Source organism: Aquarana catesbeiana, linkage group LG06 (assembly GCF_042186555.1).
Source record: "Aquarana catesbeiana isolate 2022-GZ linkage group LG06, ASM4218655v1, whole genome shotgun sequence".
In the NCBI taxonomy this organism is placed as follows: domain Eukaryota; kingdom Metazoa; phylum Chordata; class Amphibia; order Anura; family Ranidae; genus Aquarana; species Aquarana catesbeiana.
The window spans coordinates 377944281-377969489 of record NC_133329.1 but is presented as its reverse complement, the minus strand read 5'-3'; the positions used below and the strand labels follow the sequence as shown (position 1 = coordinate 377969489).

The window sequence follows — 25209 nt, the reverse complement described above, 5'->3', positions numbered from 1 at the left end:
TTGACTGAAGGTCTCAGCAGAGTTCTTTTGCTTCTGCCTGGAGATTGAAGGTTTCTACCACATTCCGAGACATCATAACTTCAGGCATATAGCATCTAAGATGTATTTCTGCCTGAATTGCTCTCGGAAGGATAATACTAGGTTATTACTATTTAATCATCCTCACCATTAAAACACATTTCCAGAGGCCTTAAAATGTCAGGGAGAGCCTCCAAAATTCAGAAACGGATTCTGTGCTTTAATGCACCATTGTGTAATTACTAGTTATATAAGAAACCCCTTTGAAAGATTTAAAAGTATACATTACTGTAGCTCAAAACTTTACCATGGAAGCACAGTACAAAAGAAAAAGGGCCTATTTGGCTCAGGCTCCAAAATGTAAATGTGTCACCGGTGGAGCACATCAGACCCCTTCACCGTGTAAGAGCCTGGTGTCCTCACTTCTTAAAATGTATTTATAAAAAAACATGTTTTGGATAGTGTATGGAATTATTAAATACGTTCAGTTTTTTTTTTTTTTTGGTTTATGGGATTCATTGGGATTTTTTCTCTTCACTTTCTAACCTGCAGTCAAAATCAATAATAGAGTGAAAATTTCACCAAAGTAATCATCTCTTAGACAATTATCACCAAAACATGTGGCCCCATTTTAAAAATGTACCCTCACCTTCAGTAGTTTTGAATCCTTATTATTTTCTGTCCCTGTGACCATCATCAACAGGTCAAATAGAAAGGTGAATTGCTTAGAGAGGTCACAGACCTGGCAGGGGTTCTAACTTTTCCTGACTCTATTAAAAAAAAAACATTTGGACTTGATAGTCACTTTAATTAAAAGTCTTGTTTTTTTTTGCAGGGAAGGGGCTCTCATATTGTAACACAATCACCCTACATCCTTCTTTTTTTTCACACCAATCAGAAAGGAATTACTCTGTGTCAATTCCACTGTGGGCTACCATAAATGTAGGCTGAAATGCAAACACCACAGTCCCTTCAACAAAAACTGTGTAAAACATGGTGCATTTAGCAGAAAGCAACATGAAAATGTAATATTACACTTAAGCTAAGAAAACCGAGTAGAAGTTTTTGGCCTATAAATCAGTGGCAATATTTTCTTGACAGCATTTGCGGTTTACCTTTTTAAAGTGTATTCAATTTTTTTCCTTTAAAGTGGAAGTCCAGTCAAATCCTAACTATACTTAAACCTGTTCCCATCCCCATTCTAAGACTATCATAACTACCCTGTAAAGAAAAGATGTTAATAATAACCTATTCTGAAGGCACTCCAGTCCAATTGCAGTTGCAGCCATATTTAGTGTAGAGGATGGACAGTCGATAATGTATCCCTCATTGTAAGCCTGTTGGTGACATAATCACCCAGGCTCTGCAGACGTTGTTGGTGATCTCTCTTCTTTACTAAAGCCGACTGCTGGAGAGATCATATGACCGGACCTTTCATTTACAGGGTAAATAAAATAGGTTTAGAATGGGGGTGGGAGCAGGTTTAAAAGAGAAGTATGTTTTTTTTTTTTTTTCAGAATCATACTTACTTAGATGGATGAAGCATCAGTCCATAGCTGCATCTGTCCCCCTGGCTCTAATACTGAGAACCGAGCGATCAAACACCGCTGACTGCTTGGTTCTCAGGGCTCCCTGAGCAGAGAGCTGGTGACTGTCAGACAACGCTGTCTGCTCTGCCCCCCCGCTCCCGCTCACTGGAGCGCTGGGCTGTGGAGTGGGGCGGAATGGGCCTGCTCAGGCTCCCAGTAGCTCACTGACTGAGAGCCTGAGCCGGGTGCCGGTCCAGGCATGTAGCTGGATCCCGACTTCATTGTTGCAATCTTGCTCCAGCTTAAACCGGCTCTGTGACTTCAGCCAACAGCAGGCTTTAGCCCACTGTCTGCTGAAAATGGGTCACAGGAGTGCAGAACAAACTGCACTCCTGTAATCCACAGGAGAAATGCAGCCAAAAAAGCTTTGGCTAAATTTCTCCTTTAAGTATAGTTAGTATCTGACGGGAATTCTACTATATGTTCTGAATAGAGTGGTAAGGAGGTATAACCACTTAAAGGTTTAACTGTAGTTTGTGGGCTTGCTAGGAAGTCTTATCAACTATTGTCACCAAGACTAATGCCGTGTACATACGGTTGGAATTTCCGACAACAAATGTTCGATGTGAGCTTGTTGTCGGAAATTCCGACCGTGTGTAGGCTTCATCGGACATTTGTTGTCGGAATTTCCGACAAAAAAAATTTGAGAGCTGGTTATCAAATTTTCTGACAACAAAATCTGTTGTCGGAAATTCCGATCGTGTGTACACAATTCCAACGCACAAAATTCCACGCATGCCCATCAAGCAGAAGAGCCGCACTGGCTATTGATCTTAATTTTTCTCGGCTCGTCGTACGTGTTGTACGTCACCGCGTTCTTGACGTTCGGAATTTCCGACAACATCCGTGCGACCATGTGTATGCAAGACAAGTTTAAGCCAACATCTGTCGGAAATAAATACAGAATTTTGTTGTCGGAATGTCCGATCGTGTGTACGCGGCATTAGGGTGGCAGAAAAAATGAATTTTAAAGTTCTCATCGAAACAGGAACATTTATAATAGGATTTCTAGTGATAACTCAATAAGAGGGATTTCCCTCGCTTTCGAGACATTTCCCCTCACATATCCTGTTCTTGAGATGGTTGTTCAATAAATTTATATTTTATATTATATTGTTGTTGTGATCAATGGGGTGCCTATGAAGTCCTGAAGTCTTTCTAATATATTTGTTTCCATTAACATGGGATGTGGCACCCCCTAGTACAATTTTTCCCTTCCCCATCCCACATGAATTTTGACAGACACAAAGAGGAAGAAAGCAGCTACCGGCAATCCAGTCTATGGTGATTCCTTCCACTCTTCCCAGACCATTGGTGATGATGTCCTCTCTCCACGTCTGGTCTCGCTTTGAGCGGCTAATTTTGTTGAAGCCCATGTCGGTCCAATAGATTGTGTCATTTCCTGAGAAAAGAAAATGTTTAGGTGATTCCTCCAGAAAAGAACACACATTTCTTTATTGCTGTCTAACTGCAGTCTTTTAAATTTGTCTTGTACCAAGAAGCAGCAACAACTCAGTCTGGGGCCTGAAGGGTTTACACCGCTTTGCTGGGGGGTACATCCAAGTGGTGAAAAGCTGAAGCCTTGTTGAACTTCCCTGCTGATGAGTGTACTGGAGAGCTGGACAAAAGCCGCTGCTGGTGGGCATTGCAGGAAGTCTGGTGGTTCATGTAAAAAGGTATCTGTGTTGCCTGAAAATGTGTACTTACTGCACACATTGCAGATACAGTTTTCTAACTAATAAATACAGAACAGGCTTTCACTAATCTTTTTTACGTGAGCCAAATGTTAATTAAAATATACAGCACAAAAAGACTAGGTATTGTTCACAGTTATAGAATTCTCCTTCGGCGGATGATGAACCATCACAAAGGGTCATTAATTAGACAACAAATCTTGGTGCTTTATTCATTAAAGTGGATTATGAAGGCTATACAAATGCACTTCCGTTTTTGGATCTATTTTTTCCTTTTCAAAAAGATCATAGACAAGTTCTCCAACAATATATTTTTTTCTTATAAGTTTTTTAAAACAAGTGCCAGGTGACCAAACTGCATAGTTAAAGGGTAACTCCACTTTTGTGGGGGAAAAAAGAATAGCAAATAAAAAAATAATAATAATATAGTGCATACAATTGTGACATGTCAAGTCACATTGTGACACATTGTGACTTGCGACACATTGTCAAGTCATATTGTAATTGAATGTTACTAAAAATTACCTTCCTTTTTCAATCTGAAGCTCTGTAATTTTCTGAAAATGCAAACCGGTATGGCTACATGGAGGTGTTCGGTACACAGAATATGTACTGACCACCCCCCAGAAACATCATTTCCTGCTTGTGTGATTGGCTCACTGATTTTCCCAGAAGCCCTAATATACAAATCAGATTTCAGGCGATCCCTGCAACAAAAATGTCATTTTTGGTGAGATACTTCCAATTGGAAATCACGACTTAAAGTGGTTGTAAACTCAAAAAAAAAACAAAACCTGCAAGACAAAGGCATAATGAGCTAGTATGCATCGCATATTAGCTCATTATGAAATACTTACAATAGATCGAAGCTGTTGCAGCAGTCCCCGCACACTGCTGTGACCGGCGACATGTCTTCCAGAGTTATTTCCGGGTTTGCGGGCTCCGGCGCTGTGACTGGCCGGAGCCGCGATGATGTCACTCCCGCGCATGCGCGTGGGAGAAGCCGGTCACGGCACGGCTACTGAAGAAATGGTAGGAGCGGGCCGTTTCTTCAGTGTGCATGTGCCGATGACATCGACACATGCGGATAAAGTGAATATCTCCTAAACTGTGCAAGTTTAGGAGATATTTACGGTACCTACAGGTAAAAGTGGTGTAACAGGGTTCACAACCACTTTAAGGGATGCAGGCCCAGCAACTTTCCTCATTAGAGACCTGCAGGTGCACAGCTGATTGATAATTATGAAACCACTCCCATTAGACTCACTGTCCCACATAGACACAGACAAACACACAGAGATTTCTTCAGAATAACAAAAGGTAGGGATCTGCAACAACGTTTTTGTAATATTTTTCTCAACAAAAGTGGAGTTACGCTTTAAAGGAAACCTGTTTTCACTTTAAAGCTCCAAACCATAGATGGCTAAAATGGCTGCACATATCTTCACATACTTTGTACAGCTTTTAAGAAAAAACATCTGCAGGCTGTGAAGCTCCAATCTGTAAATCATGTCTACATGAACTGAAGCCATGCTTGTCCCTGTGCCTTCCCACCTTTCACACCTTACCATTGATAAGTGTGGATGTCCAACATAGCTATGAACCAATAGTGAGGGAAGGGGGGCTTTTCAGGGATCCAGATACACTCTATATGGCATAGGAACATATGTGCAAACCACTGTATATGTATGTTTAAACATGACTGCCTGCAATTTAGCTGTTTAGAATTGAACATAGGCTTTTTTGCTTTCTTACCTAAACCCAAAAACAAAAATGCAATATATTGCAGCTTACCAGTTCTCAGATGTGGTGGCTGCATTCGTTTTCTTTTTTCAGGCTCTTTGCTTTTTAATTTTACCTGGCAATCCTGCAAATAACACCCTTCATGTCTCTTCATGGCTATACTCACATCTCCACTGTATCTATGGAGGGAGCCATGGTTGCCACCCAAGAAAGACTTCAAACATGTTTACCTTTGTTATCTCCATTAAATGGTGGATTGATGGGAATTGTACAAGAAAAATAAAGATATTTGTGCATTCTTTTTAGTTCACATGACATGGCAAGGACACTTGTATTTCTGTCAAGATCTGATATTTTCTGTATATGGTCAAAAGAGAAAATCATAACAACCACTTCATCTAAAGACTGGTAAACTACAGTATATTAAATGCTTGTTTTTGGTTTAATAGAAAATAGTAATAGCAATGTTCCAAAAGTCCTGACACTACATCCCAGTTATAATAATTCCTCATTATCAACTAAAGACCAATAACTGTTAAGGTGTCCATGATTATATATAATGACTGCAGAAATGCAATCTAATACAGTTGTGCTTTTATTATATATATGTAATAAAAATTATTATAAAATGCAAGCTCATAAATTGGATTCAGTTACAAGATGCGCCTTCACAATGTAGACACCCTGTCCATGTGATCTCCCATTTCCCAACCACTGCTAAAATGTACAATCATCAAATAACAATTGTCACATCTATTTTGTAGGTTGTTACAATGCTTGCACTTAACCTCCCTGGCGGTATGATTATTTCGGATTTTAGGTGCTGAAAGCGGTACAATTATTTTGTATGGAAATTTGGCGTTTTATATTGTAGGCCTGTAATTCTTAGCAATAACACACTTAAATCTGTCCAGACAAGAGTCTAGTAGATATACCGGGTATGATGCAGTTTGAAACACAAATACATAAATTATAATTTAAAAAATATAAATCATTAAAAAAAAAATAATAATATAATAATAATAAAATAAATTTCCCCACGATTCACTATCGCTCAATTCTGCAAGTGATTCTAATTTATTATCGCTGTTTTCTAGCTGGTCTAAAGCCACTTTTGATGTAAAGGGACACTTTTTGGTTGCTATGGACAATCTCAAGTTTCCAGGCAGAAAGAACAGTATATTTAACATAAAACTGCATGCAGGGCATGGGCCAAAGCACTGGGGACAAAGGGGATGTGAAATTATTTCATACAGTACTGTAATCTGTAAGATTACAGTACTGTATGTGTTACGCTTTTTACATTTTTTTTAATTTGCCGTCAGGCTCCCCCCCCTGTGTCGCGATGCTCGCAGGGAACGGAGTGTGGCTCGGGGTTACCGCTAATGGGACTGAAATTTAACCCCGAGCCACACTCAGGAATACTGTCAGGGAGGTTAAGCAGAGCTTTATGAATGGGGGACTCCAATGAAGACGAAAATATCAAAGAGGCGCTGGGACTTCTTGGGAATAATAGAAAATCATGGATAACATGCATACATATGTACATGTGTAGCTATACAGTTGTGCTCAAAGGTTTGCATACCCTGGCAGAAATTGTGAAATTTTGGCATTGATATTGAAAAAATGACTGATCATGCCAAAAAACTGTCTTTTATTTAAGGATAGCAATCACATGAAGCCATTTATTGTCACATAGTTTTTTGGATCCTTTTTAAATCATAATGATAACAGAAATCACCCTGGAATGTTTGGCCTTGGTACAGACACAGTGGCACACACAGGTTAAAATGGCAATTAAAGGTTAATATCCCACATTTGTGGCTTTTTAAATCACAATTAGTGTCTGTGTATAAATAGTTAATGCGTTTATTAGCTCTCACATGGATGCACTAAGCAGGCTAGTCACTGAGCCATGATGAGGTAGAAAAGAACAGTCAAAAGACGTGCGTACCAAGGTAATGAGACTTTACAAATATGGAAAAGGATATAAAACGATATCCAAAGCCTTGAATATGCCAGTCAGTACTGTTCAATCACTTAATAAGAAGTTGAAAATTTGGGGATCTCTTGATACCAAGCCAAGGTCAGGTAGATCGAGAAAAATTTCAGCCACAACTGCCACAGGAACTGTTCGGGATACAAAGAAAAACCCACAGGTGACCTCAGATGAAATACGGCTGCTCTGGAAAAAGATAGTGTGATTGTTTTTAAGGAGCACAATACGATGATACTTGAACAAAAAAAGAGCTGCATGGTCAAGTTGCCAGAAAAAAGCCTTTACTGTACATTGTCATAGTAAAGGCCTCCTTCTGGCAGTTCAACCATGCAGCTGTTTTTTGTTCAAGTATCGTTGAATTGTGCTTCTTAAAAACAAATACACCATCTTTTTGGAGAGCAGTCTGTATTTCTCCTGCGGTTACCTGTGTGTTTTTCTTTGTATCCTGAGCAATTCTTCCGCTAGTTGTGGCTGCAGTCTTTCTTGGTCTTCCTGACCTTGGCTTGGTATCAAAAGAGCCCCTAATTTTCCACTCCTTAATACGTGATTAAACAGTACCGACTGGCATATTCACGGCTTTGGATATCTTTTTATATCCTTTCCCATCTTTGTAAAGTTTCATTACCTTGTTATGCAGGTCTTTTGACTGTTCTTTTCTACCTCCTCATGGCTCAGTGTCTAGCCTGCTTAGTGCATCCATGTGAGAGCTAGCAAACTCATTGACTATTTATACACAGACACTAATTGTGACTTAAAAAGCCACAAATGTGGTAAATTAACCTTTAATTGCCATTGTAACCTGTGTGTGCCACCTTCTGTGTCTGTACCAAGGCCAAACATTCCAGGGTATGTAAACTTTTTATCAGGACCATTTGGGTGATTTCTGTTATCATTATGATTTAAAAAGGATCCAAAAAACTATGTGATAATAAATGTCTTCATGTGATTTCTAATAAAAGACAGTTTTTTGGCATGATCAGTCAAAAATGTCAATATTAATGCCAGAATTTCACAATTTCTGCCAGGGTATGCAAAGTTTTGAGCACAACTGTACATGCATGCATGAATACACATGTCTGTTAATGGAGGAGGCAAACCTTTCATTCATTCAGTCGTCTGCCATTCATAGTGCACTTTTCATTGCTGAAAGCTATAGTACAGCTTCTATAAATTGAGGAGGGAGGTGGAAATAGAGGGCAGAGTCAGTACTTTTGATGAGTGCCTATGACAGGTCCAGCAGCTCCTATTAACTCCCACAGTATTGGAAGATTACCTCTACAGATGTATAGGGTGGGGGGAAGAGGACAGAAGGATTCCACAAAGACAGATGGTGCCTGCACAGGGGATACTTCTCAATGAATGTAAAGCAATTTTCCCCAGAGCTTACTAAATGAGGTGAGCCTCTGTTGATTTCCATCATCCAATCATTTGCAAGCGAAATGCTGTTTTATTCTATTTTTTTTCTTGCACGTGATTGGAGATTCTTTGCAAAGTGAAATTTCACCACATTCTCTAAGCTCTGGGTGAAATTCCCTTGCAAAATAAACAGCCTAGTTGCCTCTAGTAAATCAACCCCACAGTGCAGAATAAGGGTTGGTAATATAGAGAAAAGATCAGCTACAAGGAGACAACAGGCAATGCTAGTGCCGTGTCCTTCACCCTCTGCTTGCCTTCATTAGGGCATGGTTTCTAGAGTTAGGTTCAACTTTTTTTTATAATATAGTGATTGGGTGTTTACATATGCTTTAATACTTTGCAGTATACCTGTACATTCCTATATCTCATATCTAAACAGAAGCCCAGTCTACACATAATTTAGTGAATCGATTTCAAGTATGCTTTGAAATATGGAAAAATGTTCTTGACGTCCATAGCATTAAACAAGCAAACTTTCAAAAGCAGCAGCACGCTGTATGGGAATATTTTGGAAAAAACATTAATTGGAAAGGAAGGCCTTTAGACTTTATTTATGACTTTATGTATTTATGTATGCTGCTTTTTTGGACTTGCCAGGTGCCTCAGCTAGAAAACAGATGTATATTTAAGTACTATAATATCAAGGGATTGGCTGTTTGCTTCCACCTGTCAGTGTCAAAGAGACGTTGAGGGTGCCAGACCATGCTAGATTATACCGCTCATGTTCATTTGTTTGTAAGAAGCTGGAAACCCTCGGGCAAGCTCTGAGTAATCCTTGTTTGACCTTCAAAAGAAAGCACTGGGCTTTTGGAGTCAGAATGTTCTAAAGGAAGATTAGCTATTTATACTTATTGATTGCTACTTGTGGATATTGTGACAGCTGACAATATCTCCATGCCAGCACCACTGACTTTTAATGGTGTTTGTGAATCCCATTTAAGAAATTCTCCAGCTTGATACTTCATGAAGAGAGATATCAATTTATCCCCACAAAGCAGTTTTTAGATAATCTGTTTACTTAATTCATGACCGCTTCTGTTAACACATACTGTATTCAGGCTTGGCACCCTCCTTTTAAGAGGCTAACCAAAATAATGTCTATATCAGAACAGTCTACGACGTATGGGTGGAAGTGGGGAAGTCACATTTCATTAGGATCTAGATTCTAGAGTGTACATCAATAGCACTCGCTTCTACTGATGTCTTTCCTTAAAATAGAATTCCAGATTTCAAATCACTTTAAATAGCTTGTTTGGGCCCAGCGGACCCAAACTAACTACTTTCATTACACAATGGTGCAACCACTGAACGTTGTGCAATATACTGTAGTAGAAACAAAATTGGTTGCGCTCTAAACCTAAAACATAAATAATAGTAACAAATAAAAACAGAAATTAGAAAAAGTCCCAAGATAAACTAGTGAACTATTATGGTATTGGTGATAATAAGCAATAGTTTCAATATCGGCCGGCCGGCTGCAGTACACATGCCCGTGCTTCAAAACAAACGGCACATAGCATGTGGTGATGTCAGTACATCACTCCGCCCTACGCGTTTTGTCACAGGTTTGAGGTCGTTGTTAGCCCAATGACGACGTCAAACCTGTGACAAAACGCGTCGGGGGGGTGACATCACCACACGCTACGTCCCGTTTGTTTTGAAGCACGGGCATGTGCATTGCAGTATTATTTTTATTCCATGCTGTTTATGCCTATTAGCACTGTTTTTTAACAATTTTAAAATAAATCACCTAGCAGGTTTTATCTATGGCTGCTTTTTGAATTTTTTTTCCGAGCCACATTCAATCTGCCATGTATTGAGTTACATACCAGCTTTTAGCAGAGTTCCTTTGGGTCCATGGATGTCCGGTCTGGATGATTCCCCCCCTTCCTACTGATGCGGTGATGGGACCAGGATTAGAACTCCACTGAGGAAAAGGCCCTGGCTGGGTGTTATCCACAGGAATTATTTGTCTGTGCATCTGGTAAGCACACATCTTTTATGGTGGTGGGTTTGCAAGAAACATCACTAATTTTGGGATTGCTCATCAATCGATATTTTCACCAAAGCGATACAGGCTGTTTCACTGGATATTCAGCCGATATAGGAACTATTGCTTATTATCCCCAATACCATAATAGTTCACTGGTTTATCTTGAGACTTTTTCTAATTTCTATTATTATTTGTCACTATTATTTATGTTTTAGGTTTAGAGCGCAACCAATTTTGTTTCTATTTGTTTTTGTGTGTATCTCACTTTGTGTTGCAGCTTTTCTTTTAGAGTTTTTTTTCCAGCGCAGTTTTTTCACTTATAATATACTGTAGTAGTATTAGCCACATACAGCATGCGGCGCTGTGTTCTTCATCAGTAGGGATGAGGTGAACTGCCCTTGGTTTGGTTGGAGAAGTGTTCAACGAACTTCCAAAGAGTTTGGATGTCAAACCCCATTGAAGTCAAAGGGAGCCAAATCTGTCAAATCAAAAATGCCCATTTTCTGGGTTAATAGCAAAGGGTTGTCAAGAAATAGCATGGGTGTTGGGGGGGGGGGGGGGGGTGGTCACTGCCCTGGGGAACATGTACCAGTGCAAGAATTCTTTTTTATTTTTTTCTATTTCATTTGGCCAGGAGCAGTGATTTTTTTTAACCGGTTCCCAACCGTTTCACATCTATATACGGGGCAGAATGGCTCCCCTGCGCAAAATCCTGTACAGGTATGGGGGTTCCTTTAAGAGCCACCAAAGGGTTAGGTTTTCCCCTTGAAGAACAACTTTAGGACTCAGGGATTGGAATAGGGACCTCCTCCAAAGGTCAAAGGTGAGCAGGCGGGTCCCCAGAGGTCAATGGTCAAGAGGCGTGGCTGACCCACCCCCACCAAAGTGTTCTGCCTACCTCAACTAAGTCGGAGAATGAACAAGTCGGGGAATGAACAAGTTGGGGAAAGCGCTTAGTGCTTCCAGGTCCCCACGCTGCATGGCGGGGGATCTGATGCACATGGCCGGCAACGACATGTCTCCTCTCCTCTCCTCTGACAGCACAGGGATTTGTGTGTTTACACACACACAAATCCCCATGCTGGCGCTCGTGCATGTGATCGCACGTGCCCGGCGCATGCTGTCAGAGGAGAGGAGACATGTCGTTTGTTCCTACTATGTAGGAACAGCGATATGTCTCTTTTCCTACTCATACAAGTAACAACACACACTGGGAACACACATTTAACCCCTTGATCGCCCCCTAGTGTTAACCCCTTCCCTACCAGTGTCATTTACACAGTAATCAGTGCATTTTTATAGCACTGATCACCGTATAAATGTCAATATACGTTTATTATTTACCAAAAATATGTAGAAGAATATATATTGGCTTAAACTGATGAAGAAATTTGTTTTTTAAAAACATTTTTGGGGATATTTATTATAGCAAAAAGTAAAAAATGTTTTGTTTTTTTTCAAAGTTGTCGCTCTTTTTTTATGTATAGCACAAAAAATAAAAAGTGCAGAGGTGATCAAATAGCACTAAAAGAAAGCTCTATTTGTGGGGAAAAAAGGAAGCAAATTTAATTTGGGTACAGCATTGCATGACTGTGCAATTACCAGTTAAAACGACGCAGTGACAAATTGTAAAGCATGCTCAGGAAGGGGGTAAAAGCTTCAAATTTTTCTTCTGCCTTTTATAAAAATAAGGCAAAAGGCGGGCTGTGTGCTGTTCTTATTTTTTAAAGAAGCCAGCAATGAATGCCATTTATTGGCAATTTATCTGATTGCCGACCAGCCACCATCATTATACAGCGATAGGTCAGCTCTCCTGCGCAAATTGCCGTAGTTGTACAGCGAATCGTGCTCGCGCCTACTGCATGCTGCATTCCCGTGGGTCGGGCTGACTCGATGTCCACCGGCAACCCACGATCACCTATTACAGAGGCAGAACGGAGAACTGCCTGTGTAAACCAGTGATCGGGAACAATGATCTCTGTCATGTTCCAGTAAGCCCACCCCCCTACAGTTAGAACACACCTAGGGAACACATTTAACCCCTTGATCGCCCTCTAGTGTTAACCCCTTCCCTGCCAGTGACATTTACACAGTAAAGAGTGGCTTTTTATAGCACTGATCGCTGTATAAATGTCAATGGTCCCAAAAAAGTGTCAAAAGTGTCCAATCTGTCTGCCGCAATATCCCAGTCCCACTGAAAATTGCTGATCACTGCCATTACTAGTAAAAAAAATATTAATAATAAAAATGCCATAAATATATCCCTTATTTTGTAGACGCTATAACTTTTGACCAAACTTAAACCAATCAATATACGCCTATTGCAATTTTTTTACCAGAAAATATATAGAATAATATCTTTATCCCAAAAGGAAAAAAAAACCTTGCTGTAACTGCTTATAAAGTGTTAGCTGGAGTTCGGCTTTAATTTGTTGGTCAAGTCTAAATCTATTGGTCTAACACTACTTTTCCCTCAGACTGCCATTGCTGCTGTCCATAGGTGTCTCTATCACTCCTCCATCCAAAGTGGAGACACCTTAAGACAGGAAGCGTGTTACTGGCTGGATCACCAGGTAAAATAAAAAAAATAAAGAAAAAGAAAGCCTAAAAAAGGAAAACTAGCGCAGACACCACATCTAACGATTGTAAGCTGCAATATATTACATTTTTGAGTTTAAAGTGGAGTTCTACCCACTTTTACAACTCTTCAGCATCCCTCACTAAACTGTGCACTGTAAACAAATTGGATATTTTTTAATTTTTTTTTCTCAGCACCTACTGTATATCGGCTGTATTCATTTTTCACTTCCTCCTCCCTGGCCACGGCCCATCGCATCATCTCCTGTTTGCAATGCCTTCTGGGAAGGGGTGGCAACTTCCTCTGAAACTGCCGTTGCTATGGAAACCTGACCTAAAACCTATTACACTGCTTGTGCTGCACTGAGCATGTGCGAGATCTGGCTTCAGATGCCCACACTTAAGATGGCCACGGCCTGCTGTAAGTTTATAAAATAACAAACTACTGCTATAGACTAACGAAACAGACCTTAGTTTACAGATTAACTTTACTAGAATACATTAAGCTTGTGTATTATAGGGGTATTTTGATTTAAAAAGTATAATTTCGGCCGGAACACCACTTTAACTCTGCTTTAAGAGCTTTGGCACAGAAACTATTACCGGTATTTAATAAAAAATAAAGGAGAAGCTACAGAACAGAATGACGCCTTGGATTAAGTATTTTTTTCCTTATATCTTATAGCCGTCTACAATTTTGAACTGTTAAGAAGCCTTACATGGGACAATTCTCCGCAGGTCACGGGACAACAACCTGACTGCCCCCCACACACATCTGCACCACCCCACATTTTATTAGTCCTCTATATTCTATTCCTTGCTTCTTTCTTCTTTTATCTTGCTCTAACTTCCTCCTTTTTTTTTTTTACAAGATAAGATTAATTACAATGTGATCTTTATTATGGTACATTTCCTTGTTATTAATAATTCTCTAGGCAACTTAATGTATACAAATGCATATTGTCTACATGGCACGGTGAATGTCATTGAACTTGGTTTACTCTACATTTATTTGTCTTTCTTGTTACACACATTGGCTGCGTCTGACTTCAATTGTTTCATGGCTGACTTACGTCATATCTGACTTTGACATGTGAATCATCTATATACTGTAAATACTATAATGTATAAATAAAATAAAAAAAATAGGCTTAAAGTGGTTCTGAAGGCTGAAGGTTGTTCACCTTAATGCCTTCTCACCCTCACATATACCCAGGGATGTGAACAGCCTCAGATGAGACACAGAGATGAAACAAATCTCCCTACATACGTTTTACTTCTATATCTGCTGCCTTCTCCTTTCTACACCCCTTCCAAAGGATCATGCAGATCATGTTAAAATCTTTACTCATCTTTCAGCAGTACATAGGGAAGGGTGGAGAGACTGATCTTACACTGTGTGAGAGCTGATTGGATGAAAGGAAACCACCCCCCCCCGCCCCCACTCCACATAGGCAGAGGAATGAAGGCACATGCAGAGCTGTATTCTGAATAGGCAAGCTCCCTGCTTATCTCCCTCTAAGCACCCTCCCCGAAAAAAAATTTTTAAGCTCATGTTATCTCGTGTGTCGGAGAACTTGTCAAAAGTGACTCATTCCGATAACAGAGGACCGAAGCACCAGAGAGAAACGACACTTAGAGCTTTGGAGAGAGACAAGCAAACACTACAGATATATGTGCTTAGTTCAAATTTTATGAATGAGGTTTACACCCACTTTAAAAGGTAAAAAACCTTCTGAGCGCAGCTTCCCCCTCATCCCCCCTTATACTTGGTCGCGATCCAGGGAATCGCGATGAAAGGGATGACATAGATTGCGGTGCGGAGGACGGTCTATATGGACAGCTTTACCCCGGATGCCTGGATACTTAGATGTGCCTCTTTTAATCATCAACCATGTAGGTTGCTAAATGTTGTACCTTCATAAAATGTAACCATATTGCTACACTTAGAGGCGCCTCTCTTCTCTTTTATACTCAGTTGTGACGTGATGCTACTTGTATATCAAGTCAATTTTTTTTTTTTAAATGTTGCTTGTCTTGCAAAACGCTCTTAAACCAAGTTACTCTCATACTAAGCTTTTACTGTATAACACTTCCTTACTCTATCCAAAATAAAAATAAAAATGTGCCTATTGTTATAATTTAAATGTACTTATCACAATCATTCTCTAAAATCTAGACAAAGGCATAAAGATACATCAACAAATTACTAAACAAAAATGCCATCAGATTAAGCAGCTTTGCCAATTGATTTCTAATTGCTGGTAAACAAAAACAGGCCAACACTATTGTAATGTGAATCTCTATAAAAAAATGATACATGATGAACCCTTTGTAATAATTGGTTGTACAGTTATGGCATGTTAACGTTAACAATCATATATTTCCTGGACTGTAATGAACCACATTACTGTTCAGTTTGTACCATTGGTTTATAATTAACAAGAAACCAATGTATTATATTGACAAAACAGCTGAGACAGCTTCACACTCCCTTGCAGGCTTGATTCTGATTTGGCCAGGGAAGCATAAAACACATCCAAAGTGTAATAACATGTAAGCGTCATAATGGCAAACAATTTATTTAACTTGGCTGACATTTCTACTATTACAAGCCTTGGAAATGACAGTAAAATAAAAAAGAATTTACTAAAAATGTGTCCATTTTCTCAAGGTGGGTATACCACTGTGGCTTTGTAGTAAGTCCTGTTTGTTCATTTCCATCCAATAGCACAGTAGACACCATTTTTTTTCCAATAAAAAAAGCATATTGATAGGTGAACTGGCTATTCACTACCAGGGATGAGTTTGTTGTGAAATTAATCATTTCGCCATTGATGAACTTTTAATGAAAAGGACGTTTTCAACGTTTTTACTGAGTTAAGTAGGCAAATTCATTTTTGGATAATTTAGGTAAAGTGACTTTAAAGCCAAAAGCAAAAATATAATATATTGCATGTTACCTACTGTCAGATATGGTGGCTGCATTAGTTTTCTTTTTCATTTTCAATGGAGTGGAGGGATTCACCCTCTCTATTTGTCCTGTTTACCATTATCATTGAAAGTGAAAGTAATAGAAAATTCCAAATTTTGGGTTGTCCCCAGAACAGTAATAGAGGTGAAATCTTCCAATGGGGGCACTAGTTCTGGTGACCTGGGGGTCCCCAAGGAATTACCTTAATATGCAAGTATTTCCCTCACTTCCTGTTTGCCCATGTGACAGGAAATGAAGGTATATTTCCGCAATGGGACACAGATGGCGATAAAAAATCTGACCGGGGTTATAACTTCCCCTTACTCTATCAAAAATGAAAAAAAAAAAGTTTTGCCTATAGTTCTACTTTAACCACTTCAGCCCCGGAAGATTTTATCCCCTTCCCGACCACTGCGTCGCTTTAGCTGACAATTGCGCGGTCGTGCGACGTTGTACCCAAACAAAATTGACGTCCTTTTTTTCCCATGAATAGAGCTTTCTTTTGGTGGTATTTGATCACCTCTGAGGTTTTTATTTTTGTGCGTTATAAACAAAAAAAGAGTGCCAATTTTGAAAAAAAAGCAATATTTTTAACTTTTTGCTATAATAAATATCCCCCATAAATATATAAAAAACATTTTTTTTTCCCTCAGTTTAGGCCGATATGTATTCTTCTACATATTTTTGGTAAAAAAAAATCGCAAACAAGTTATAGCGTCTACAAAATAGGGGATAGTTTTATGGCATTTTTATTACTAATTATTTTTCATTAGTAATGGTGGCGATCTGCGATTTTTATCATGACTGTGACATTATGGCGGACACATCAGACACTTTTAACACTATTTTGTGACCATTGTCATTTATGCAGCGATCAGTGCTATAAAAGTTAAAGGGGTTGTAAAGGTAAAAATTTTTTCACCTTAATGCATTCTATGCAGTTGACAGTACCGCTGCCCCCAGCCCCCCCGTTTTACTTACCTGACGCCTCGAATCTTCGCTGCTCGTCATCTTCATTGCAGCTCAGCCTGGTCGCTGATTGGCTGCAGTGGATGGATTGAAAGCAGCGCAGCCATTGGCTCGCGCTGCTGTCAATCACATCCGATGACGCGGCGCGCCGGGGGGCGGGGCCGAGTGATACAGTGTGCGGCTATAGCCGCCGGCTGTATCACGGGAGCGCGCCCGCAAGCACTCACCACCATGCGAGGGAGCTCGCATTAAGGTGGTAAATGCTTGCGGGGAGGAGCTGAAACAGCCGCCGAGGGACCCCAGAAGACCAGGTTCGGGGCCACTCTGTGCAGAACGAGCTGCACAGTGAAGGTAAGTATAACATGTTTGTTATTTAAAAAAAAAAAAAAAATACCTTTACAACCCCTTTAACTGATTACTGTGTAAATGACACTGGCAGGGAAGGGGTTTAACACTAGGGGGCGATCAAGCAGTGGCTCTGAGGACGAGGGTACGCCCTTGAAACGCGTTAGCCGTTTGTGATGCCATCTGACCCCTCCAGTATCAGGTCCGGGTTGCAGGCGTTCGGAGGCGTAGTCTCATCTACTGATAAGCCTCTTTTACACGCTCGTTTGTGAGTATAATTATTGCTGTTATGGCTTTTAAAAAAAATTTACCATTGGTAGTGCACAAGGTCAGTGTGCCCTCCTTTCCTTTTTTTTATGTTTCAGTTCTAAGAATACCCATTGTTCTGAGGAGGGCAGCAAGACTGCAGGCATTGTTTGATTCAGAGGGTTGGCCGCACCACTTATCCATAGACCTCCCCAAAGCGCAGGAGATTGCTGTTGTTTTGAGGCTGCATTCATGGCAATGGTGAGGCTGCATTCATGGCAATGGTGAGGTTGCAATGATTGCAATGGTGAGGCTGCATTCATGGCAATGGTGAGGCTGCAATCATGGCAATGGTGAGGCTGCAGATGGGCACTGATTAGGTTGCATTGATGGGCACTGACCCTTATTTTGCTTCACAGTTCATTATTTAAAATGTAAGTTTTTTCCTGAAACTTCCCTCTTAGCGAAGTGAAGGTGCGTGTGATACGCCGATAAAAACGGTATATCCAAATAACACGCCCAAGCTCATCTCTTCACCACACACAGCCACAAAGGCAAGAAAATTCTTGTTGGGCAGTGTATAATGTAGTGTATGTTAGGACGAACACATTTAGAACGAATTTTAATGGTTCAAGAATATCAGGCAAAATGGTCGGCCCTCACACATGTTCACTTCATCAAATCTGTCCCTCTTTGAAAAAAGTTTGGACACCCCTGCTCTAGAGCTTAGTAATTGAGCAGAAGCTCTGCTGACTTTCATCATCCAATCATGTGCAAGCAAAAATGCTGTTTTTTTTTTAATTAATATTTATTTTGCTTGCTCATGATTGGGTATTCTTTGCAAAATAAAGCTTTACCTCATTTACTAAGCTCTGGAGCAACTGTACTTTGCAGTCTATTTGCCTTTAGTGAATCAACCTTAATGCATCTCTGCCGTACATGTCTTTCAATTCCCCACAGCCCATGCTAATTCACTTCCATGTACTGTGATGTGATGTATTTAAAAAATGATCCATGAAATTTTTTGGTCCAATCTTGTGCATTAGCAACCCATTCAAAATGAAGTCATTGTCTCGTTATTACAGCATACATTAACACAATACCAGTCTGAATGGGCCTTAAAGGTTTATAGAGATCCCACATAAATAATAAATATTATTAAAGAAATATTTGTAAAAAAAAAAAAATATGTAAAATAAAATACCTAACACTCTGTTCATAAAATATCTGTGCCAACTTCGGAAATTAACTTGAAAGTGTGAAATTTTTATACATGAAAATTACATTATCTGCTACAATTGTTTTATTGTCCTTGACTGTTTTAACTATTGCTACACCAATAGTTAAAAACAATATATTTATATCTACTGTATGTCCGCAATTTGCAGCAAGGCCTATTACTCATTTTGCTGTGCTATAGGGAAATACACTGAGTTTACTGTTTTAACTAAAGACAGATTGTCTGTTAGTGCTTAGCAAATGCACAAGCTTATACTGGCATATGGCATACTTGCAATGTCATTTAGTCACATACGGTATTAAAGATCATAACAGAAAACTGATCTAAGTAAGCTGAAATATTCTGATTCAGGTTTGTATTTTTTACATCCCTAAGCAAGCCATTTCCACTTTTTGTATAAAGGGAATATGAACTGGTTTATTGCATATTGTCATTCTTTATTTTTAGTCCACTAAATTAAATGCTGCAGATGAATATTATAAAGTCTCCTATATAGCCAGAAAATGGAGCTTTAAAGTGGTTGTAAACTCTGAAAAAAAAAAAAAAACCCTGCAAGACAAAAGCATAATGAGCTAGTATGCATCGCATACTAGCTCATTATGAAATACTTACCTTAGATCAAAGCTGTTGCAGCAGTCCCCACACACTGCTGTGACCGGTGACATGTCTCCTGGAGTTATCTCCTGGTTCACGGGCTCCAGCACTGTGATTGGCCGAGCCACGATGACGTCACGCCCGTATGTGAGTGAGGGACCTTATGTCAGGAAAGACAGGTCCGCAGTACACTTAGAGGTTCTTGGTGTACGCGAATGCGCACTAGCGCATTGGCACATCGGCGTACGCACATGCGCACTCGCGCATCGGAGTACGCCAGGCGGGCTATTTAAATTGAGCTCCTGCATAGACTCATTGCTGTTTGATCTGCAGCTTCTGTATGTTCTGACCTGTTATCTGTGCTGACCTCTGATCTTGATCTGGCTTGTTCTCACTAACGCTGTCTGCTTGATACCCTGATCACGGCTTGTTTTGGACTCCTCTTCTGCCTGCTGCTCTGTCTATCGGCCTGAACATTACTGACCCAGCTTGCCTGACCCTGCACCTGCTCATCCAGCCTGTCATGGCTCTGCTCTGCAATCCACATCTGGATCCTGCTCTAGCTGTAATCCCAGCCTGCCACGGCCCTGGTTTGCCTAACCACCACCTGCCTGCCTGCTGCACATCCATCATCGGACAACTAGCCATACAGACTACAGGACTGATCTCAGGCACTCCTACACCACTGTGCTTCTGTGGCTGTTGTCTCACCTTCAGTAACCCACAAGCGGGTGTGGTACAAGAGGCCCTTCCTCTACTCGTCAGGCTCACAAACCAGGTATGTGACACTTTAGATTGTAAGCTCCTTGAGGGCAGGGACTGTGAATGTACATCATATATGACTCATTATAGGCTTACCTGGTTACAACCACTTTAAGATCCTCTTCAAGTATTTTCTTCAGTTTTCTATGCTCCTTTGTTGTATGAAAAACTGTTGTTTACAGGTCTCAATAGCTCAAGTGGAAAGTAGCAAACACAAGCTAATTCAGTAGTTCCCTTTATTAATTCTATTAGAGCAACAGGAAGGCATGTGGGTTTGTAAGTCTAACTTGCCAGTTGATGGGCTACATGGAAACATTGTTACTTTTGCACTCAATGGTTAAGTGATTGTGTCTCTTTAAAAGAAAAAAAAAACACTTTAAAACCATTATAGTTTCTCTTCATTTATTAATGAAATTAACAGACCTCAATTTAAATGCCATGGGCATGTGCCCTGAATTCTGGAATACCAAAACAACTTGGAGACAGTACACTGGCTAAGCGGCTAGCACTTACACCTAGCAGCTCTAGATTTATCGAATTCCAACCATGGAGCTACCTTCCTAGAGTTTGCATGTTGTCCCTGTGCCTGCGTGGGTTTCCTCTGGGTACACATGTGAGTTAGGGGCCTTAGATCGTAAGCTCCTTGAGGGCAGGGACCGTGAATGTACAATATATGAAAAGTGCTGCGTAAATTGACGGTACTATATAAGTACCTGTAATAAATAAAAATAATAAATGACTTGACTTAAAAACAAAATCTTTCTGTTGCTGTTTTTAGTGTACTTATTTGTTCTCAGCACAAGAACAAGTTTCATATTTGTCCCAGAAAATCCAGATATAAAACAAAAAAACTAAATATTAAAAGCACTTTAAAGAGGCACTTGTACCTTTCCAGATTCACAGCAACAGATCATTTTATGATCAATAAAATGCAGCAATGTTGAGGAACTGCAGCAGAATGTAATTATTTTTGGGACTGGAAATGCGTGTCGACAATCAAGGCTGTAAAAATTAATCAGACTGAGTTCTCAGCCCGGATGCAAAACATAAATCTAAATATGGTAATATGGTAACCTCCACATATGCGATAGAAGGAAAATAAAATATCCAATGGATTTGAGTCTATTGTTTACTGGCAATTTTTGTTCTACAAAAGCAATAAGAGCTCAAGTTTTAAAAGTACTTGCAACCTTAAAGTTGAACTCCGAACCCCCCAACTAATCACTGGTATGATAAAAAAAAAAAAAATCTAAATGCTCCTTTTACTTACCTAAATCCACAATTACATGGTGTTTGATCATGAGTCTTCTCTTTTGTTCCATGTGCAGGAGGTGGGGTTCTTCTTTGGGCGTTCATGCCACCACCTGCATGACCTTAACATTTTTGTTGCCTGCCCAGTAACGGGGTTCTCTCAGGGTCCAGTAGATGAACTGAATTGATGATGTTAGCTTCAGGGCACTGGCAAGGACTGGGCAGCACAGGCGCATCTGCAAGGTTGTATTTCCATTCTCCTAGAAATGGTTCACATCAGTCCCTGCCCTCAAGGAGCTTGCAATCTAAGGACCTTATTTCACATATACTAAGGTCAATTTAGACAGGAGCCAATTAACCTACCAGCATGTTTTGAAGGAAGTAAGCACACAAAAGCACTGGAAGACCATGCACACTCCATGCAGATAATTCCCTGGCCTCAGATTCAAACCGAGGACCCAAATGCTTCAAGGTAGGTAGAACTACTATGCCACTTAGGTACTTTTGTGGATCAGTTTTGTGTGAAAGTGTTGATGTCTTCATGAATAACAAATTAGAGTTTAAAGGACAATTGTACTTTTAGTACAGTTTTTCTTTAATGAATCCCCCCACCCCTCTAAGTGCAGCCTGCCTGGCTGCATAATCTTTGCCATGGGAATGTCCCTGCGGCATCCTCTTTTACTGCAGCCTCCATCCATCCAATGGTTTGAATGGGGACACTGCTCTGTTTAGTCCCCTGCAAGCAAAGTGAAATACCTTTCACCTCTGGGTATAGGTGAGCATATAACATACTACCCCTTTTCTATGGGGTAGCACTGGTGCCCTGCGATTGGGCCATTGCTGTAATAGGGGGCAGGGGTAGGAGTCAAATTGTTGGGAAAGGAGAGGAATGCAAGGAGAAGGGAAAGGAGAGGAATGCAGGGAAAGGGAAAGAAGAGGAATGTAGGGAAAAGGAAAAAAGGAGAGGATTGCAGAGAAAGGGAAAGGAGAGGCATGCAGGGGAAGGGAAAGGAGAGAAATGCAGGAAAAGGAATGGAGGGGAATGCAAAGGGGAAGGCAAAGGAGAGGAATGCAGGGGAAAGGAAAGGGAAATTAGAGCAATGCAGTGAAAGGAGAGAAATGCAGGAAAAGAAGATGAATACAGGGAAAATGGAAAAAGAAAGGAGAGGAAGCAATGAGAAGGGAAAGAAAGGGAATTTAGGGAAAGGGGAAAAGAAAGGAGATGAATGCAGAGAAAGAGAAAGGGAAAGGAGAGGAATGCAGTGAAAGGGAGAGAAGAGGAATGTAGGTAAAGGGAAAGAAAAGGAGAAGATTGCAGAGGAAGGGAAAGGAGAGGAATGCAGGGAAAGGGAAAAAGAAAGGAGAAGAATGCAGAGAAAGGGAAAGGAGAGGAATGCAGGAAAAGGAAAGGAGGGGAATGCAGGAAAAGGAAAGGAGGGGAATGCAGGGAAAGGGAAAGAGAAATGAGAGCAATGCAGGGAAAGGGAAAGGAGAGCAATGCAGGGAAAAGGAAAGGAGATGAATGCAGGGAAAAGTAAAGAAGAGGAATGCAGGGAAAGGGAAAAAGAAAGGAGAGGCATGCAGAGAAAGGGAAAGAAGAGGAAGCCAGGGAAAGGAGAGGTATGTGGAGAAAGGGAAAGGAGACAAATGCAGGGAAAAGAGAGGAATGTAGGGAATGGGAAAGAAGAGGAATGCAGCGAAAAAGAAAAAAGAAGAAGGCAGAGAAAAGGAAGGGGGGGGGATAAAGGGAAAGGAGAAGAATGCAGGGAACAGAGAAGAATGTAGGGAAAAGGAAAGGAGAGAAATGCAGGGAAAGGAGAGGAATATAGGGAAAGGGAAAGAGAAAGGAGAGGACTGCAGGGAAAGGGAAAAAAAAGAAATGCAGGGAAAGGGAAAAAAAGGAGAAGAATGCAGAGAAGATGGAAATGAGAGGAATGCAGGGAAAGGGAAAGGAGAGGCATGCAGGGAAAGGGAAAGGAGAGGCATGCAGGGAAAGGGGAAGGAGAGGAATGAAGGGAAAGGGGAAGGAGAGGAATGAAGGGAAAGGGGAAGGAGAGGAATGAAGGGAAAGGGGAAGGAGAGGAATGAAGGGAAAGGGAATGAGAAAGGGAAAAAAAGGGAGAGGAGAGGAAAGGCAGAGAAATTATTATTTTAGACACTCGCTGTGAACATCAAATCTTGGAATGAAAAACACTTTGGAAATGAAGATGTGTCACCTTCTTTATCTCTTTTCTAAGGTTCAGATGCTGCATGAAGACTGTGTGACACTTTTGTGAACTATGATCACCGCCACAAGTGCATGTTATTTTGACACTTAGAAAGGCTACTGCATCATCATCAAGACTGAACGACCTGCATTTCTGCACCATAAAATGTTTTCTTCACGCTGTGTGATTTCATCTATCTTTATTTAGAAAAAAATACTATATTTCAACAGGTTCACAGACACAAACAGGGCAGCTGAATTACTGTCACTCACTGTGTACCTTTGGAGGACCCAGTGGGACTATTGTAATCACCCATACTATGTGCCTCTCAAACGAAAACTCAGATAAGCATTACTTGTTTCTAAACTGAATACATAACATAAACGCAAATTGATTTTGGAAAAAAAAATAGAACTATTCTTTCTTGGAAAAAAAAAAAAATGTAAATGTGCTAAATGGCTTTAACTCATAAATGGGCATGTGGAAGAATTAATAGGCAATAGAAGTTGCATGTGTGAGCATGCTATTTTTTCCTGGATGTTTGGTTTGTATGAACAGCTTGTATACATATTAGAAGTCATCCCAGCTTTAGAAACAAAGACAGAAATTGAATAGGTTAAATTTAGAAACTTACACATCTGTCTCTTAGAAATTGTAGGTTTCTGTTAAGATAAGAAGAGTTCTAATGACATATCACTGTTGACACATTGACAATCTGGTAACACAAAAGCACTCTATTAACAAGACAACATTTGCGTGTATGGTGTGATAAACTTATGTTGGAGCTTATAAAAATCCTGTGCAGGCTGAGCAACATGTGCAGCAGCATATATTCACCAACCAGCAGTAAAAAAGAAAGGCCTCAGTATGCTCAAAGCTGTTGCATTTATAGGTCTGAGAACTCTTTTCCAGCCCCATGTAGCATTTATAAGGCTGAGAACTCTTTCCCTGCCCCATGTGCCTGCTCTGGACCAAAAACCAAGCATAAGTGTTGTCACGTGAGAGAAAAGAGGTGTGAGTCACATGTCTTTCATACCTCCATACCAGGAAGTACAAGGCATTTTGTTGTGAGAAAGAAAAGTTGAACATGTGCTACTGGAGAAGGTTGGATTAATGTGAGCATGTTCATTTGGTGAACGGGCACACCAAGTGTTTTTTTAAGACACAAAACTTTCTGTGCATATAGGTTCCTGAGCTATATCAATCTTGCCTTGTGCAGTCCTCAACAACCTAACATTCTATCTGTGTCTAGTTCTTTCCTTGGAGTGTTTTTTACCTGCTTCAGAATTGCTCAGTTTTTGGAATAAACAAGCAGAAAAAAAGAATGTGCCAATAAAGAAAGACAGGGAGAATGTATGACACCTCACCAATCAAGGCTGACTGGAGACAGGTTCCCACTGGCACTCAGTATATTGGTTTTAATGGAGACCTCTGAACTACAAAGGCAACTAAACTGTGCACTTTGCAAGTGCAGTTGCACTCATTTCCTTAGAAAATGTAAATGTGGTAAAGCTTCATTTTGTAAAGGATACCCAATCAGGTACAAAGAAAACAAATGAAAAAAAATCAGCTGAGTTTTACCACATTTACTA

General features: G+C 40.2%; 1 protein-coding gene across 6 annotated transcripts in view; it reads right to left on the bottom strand.

The window, feature by feature from the left end:
* LRP1B (LDL receptor related protein 1B) overlaps nucleotides 1-25209 on the bottom strand; it is a 2172167-nt gene that overhangs the window by 559486 nt on the left and 1587472 nt on the right. For all 6 annotated transcript variants that reach the window (XM_073634235.1, XM_073634238.1, XM_073634240.1 and 3 more), the window contains exon 36: nucleotides 2875-3009. In XM_073634235.1, coding sequence (XP_073490336.1) covers nucleotides 2875-3009 — 135 coding nt within the window. The remainder of the gene's footprint in view (nucleotides 1-2874; nucleotides 3010-25209) is intronic.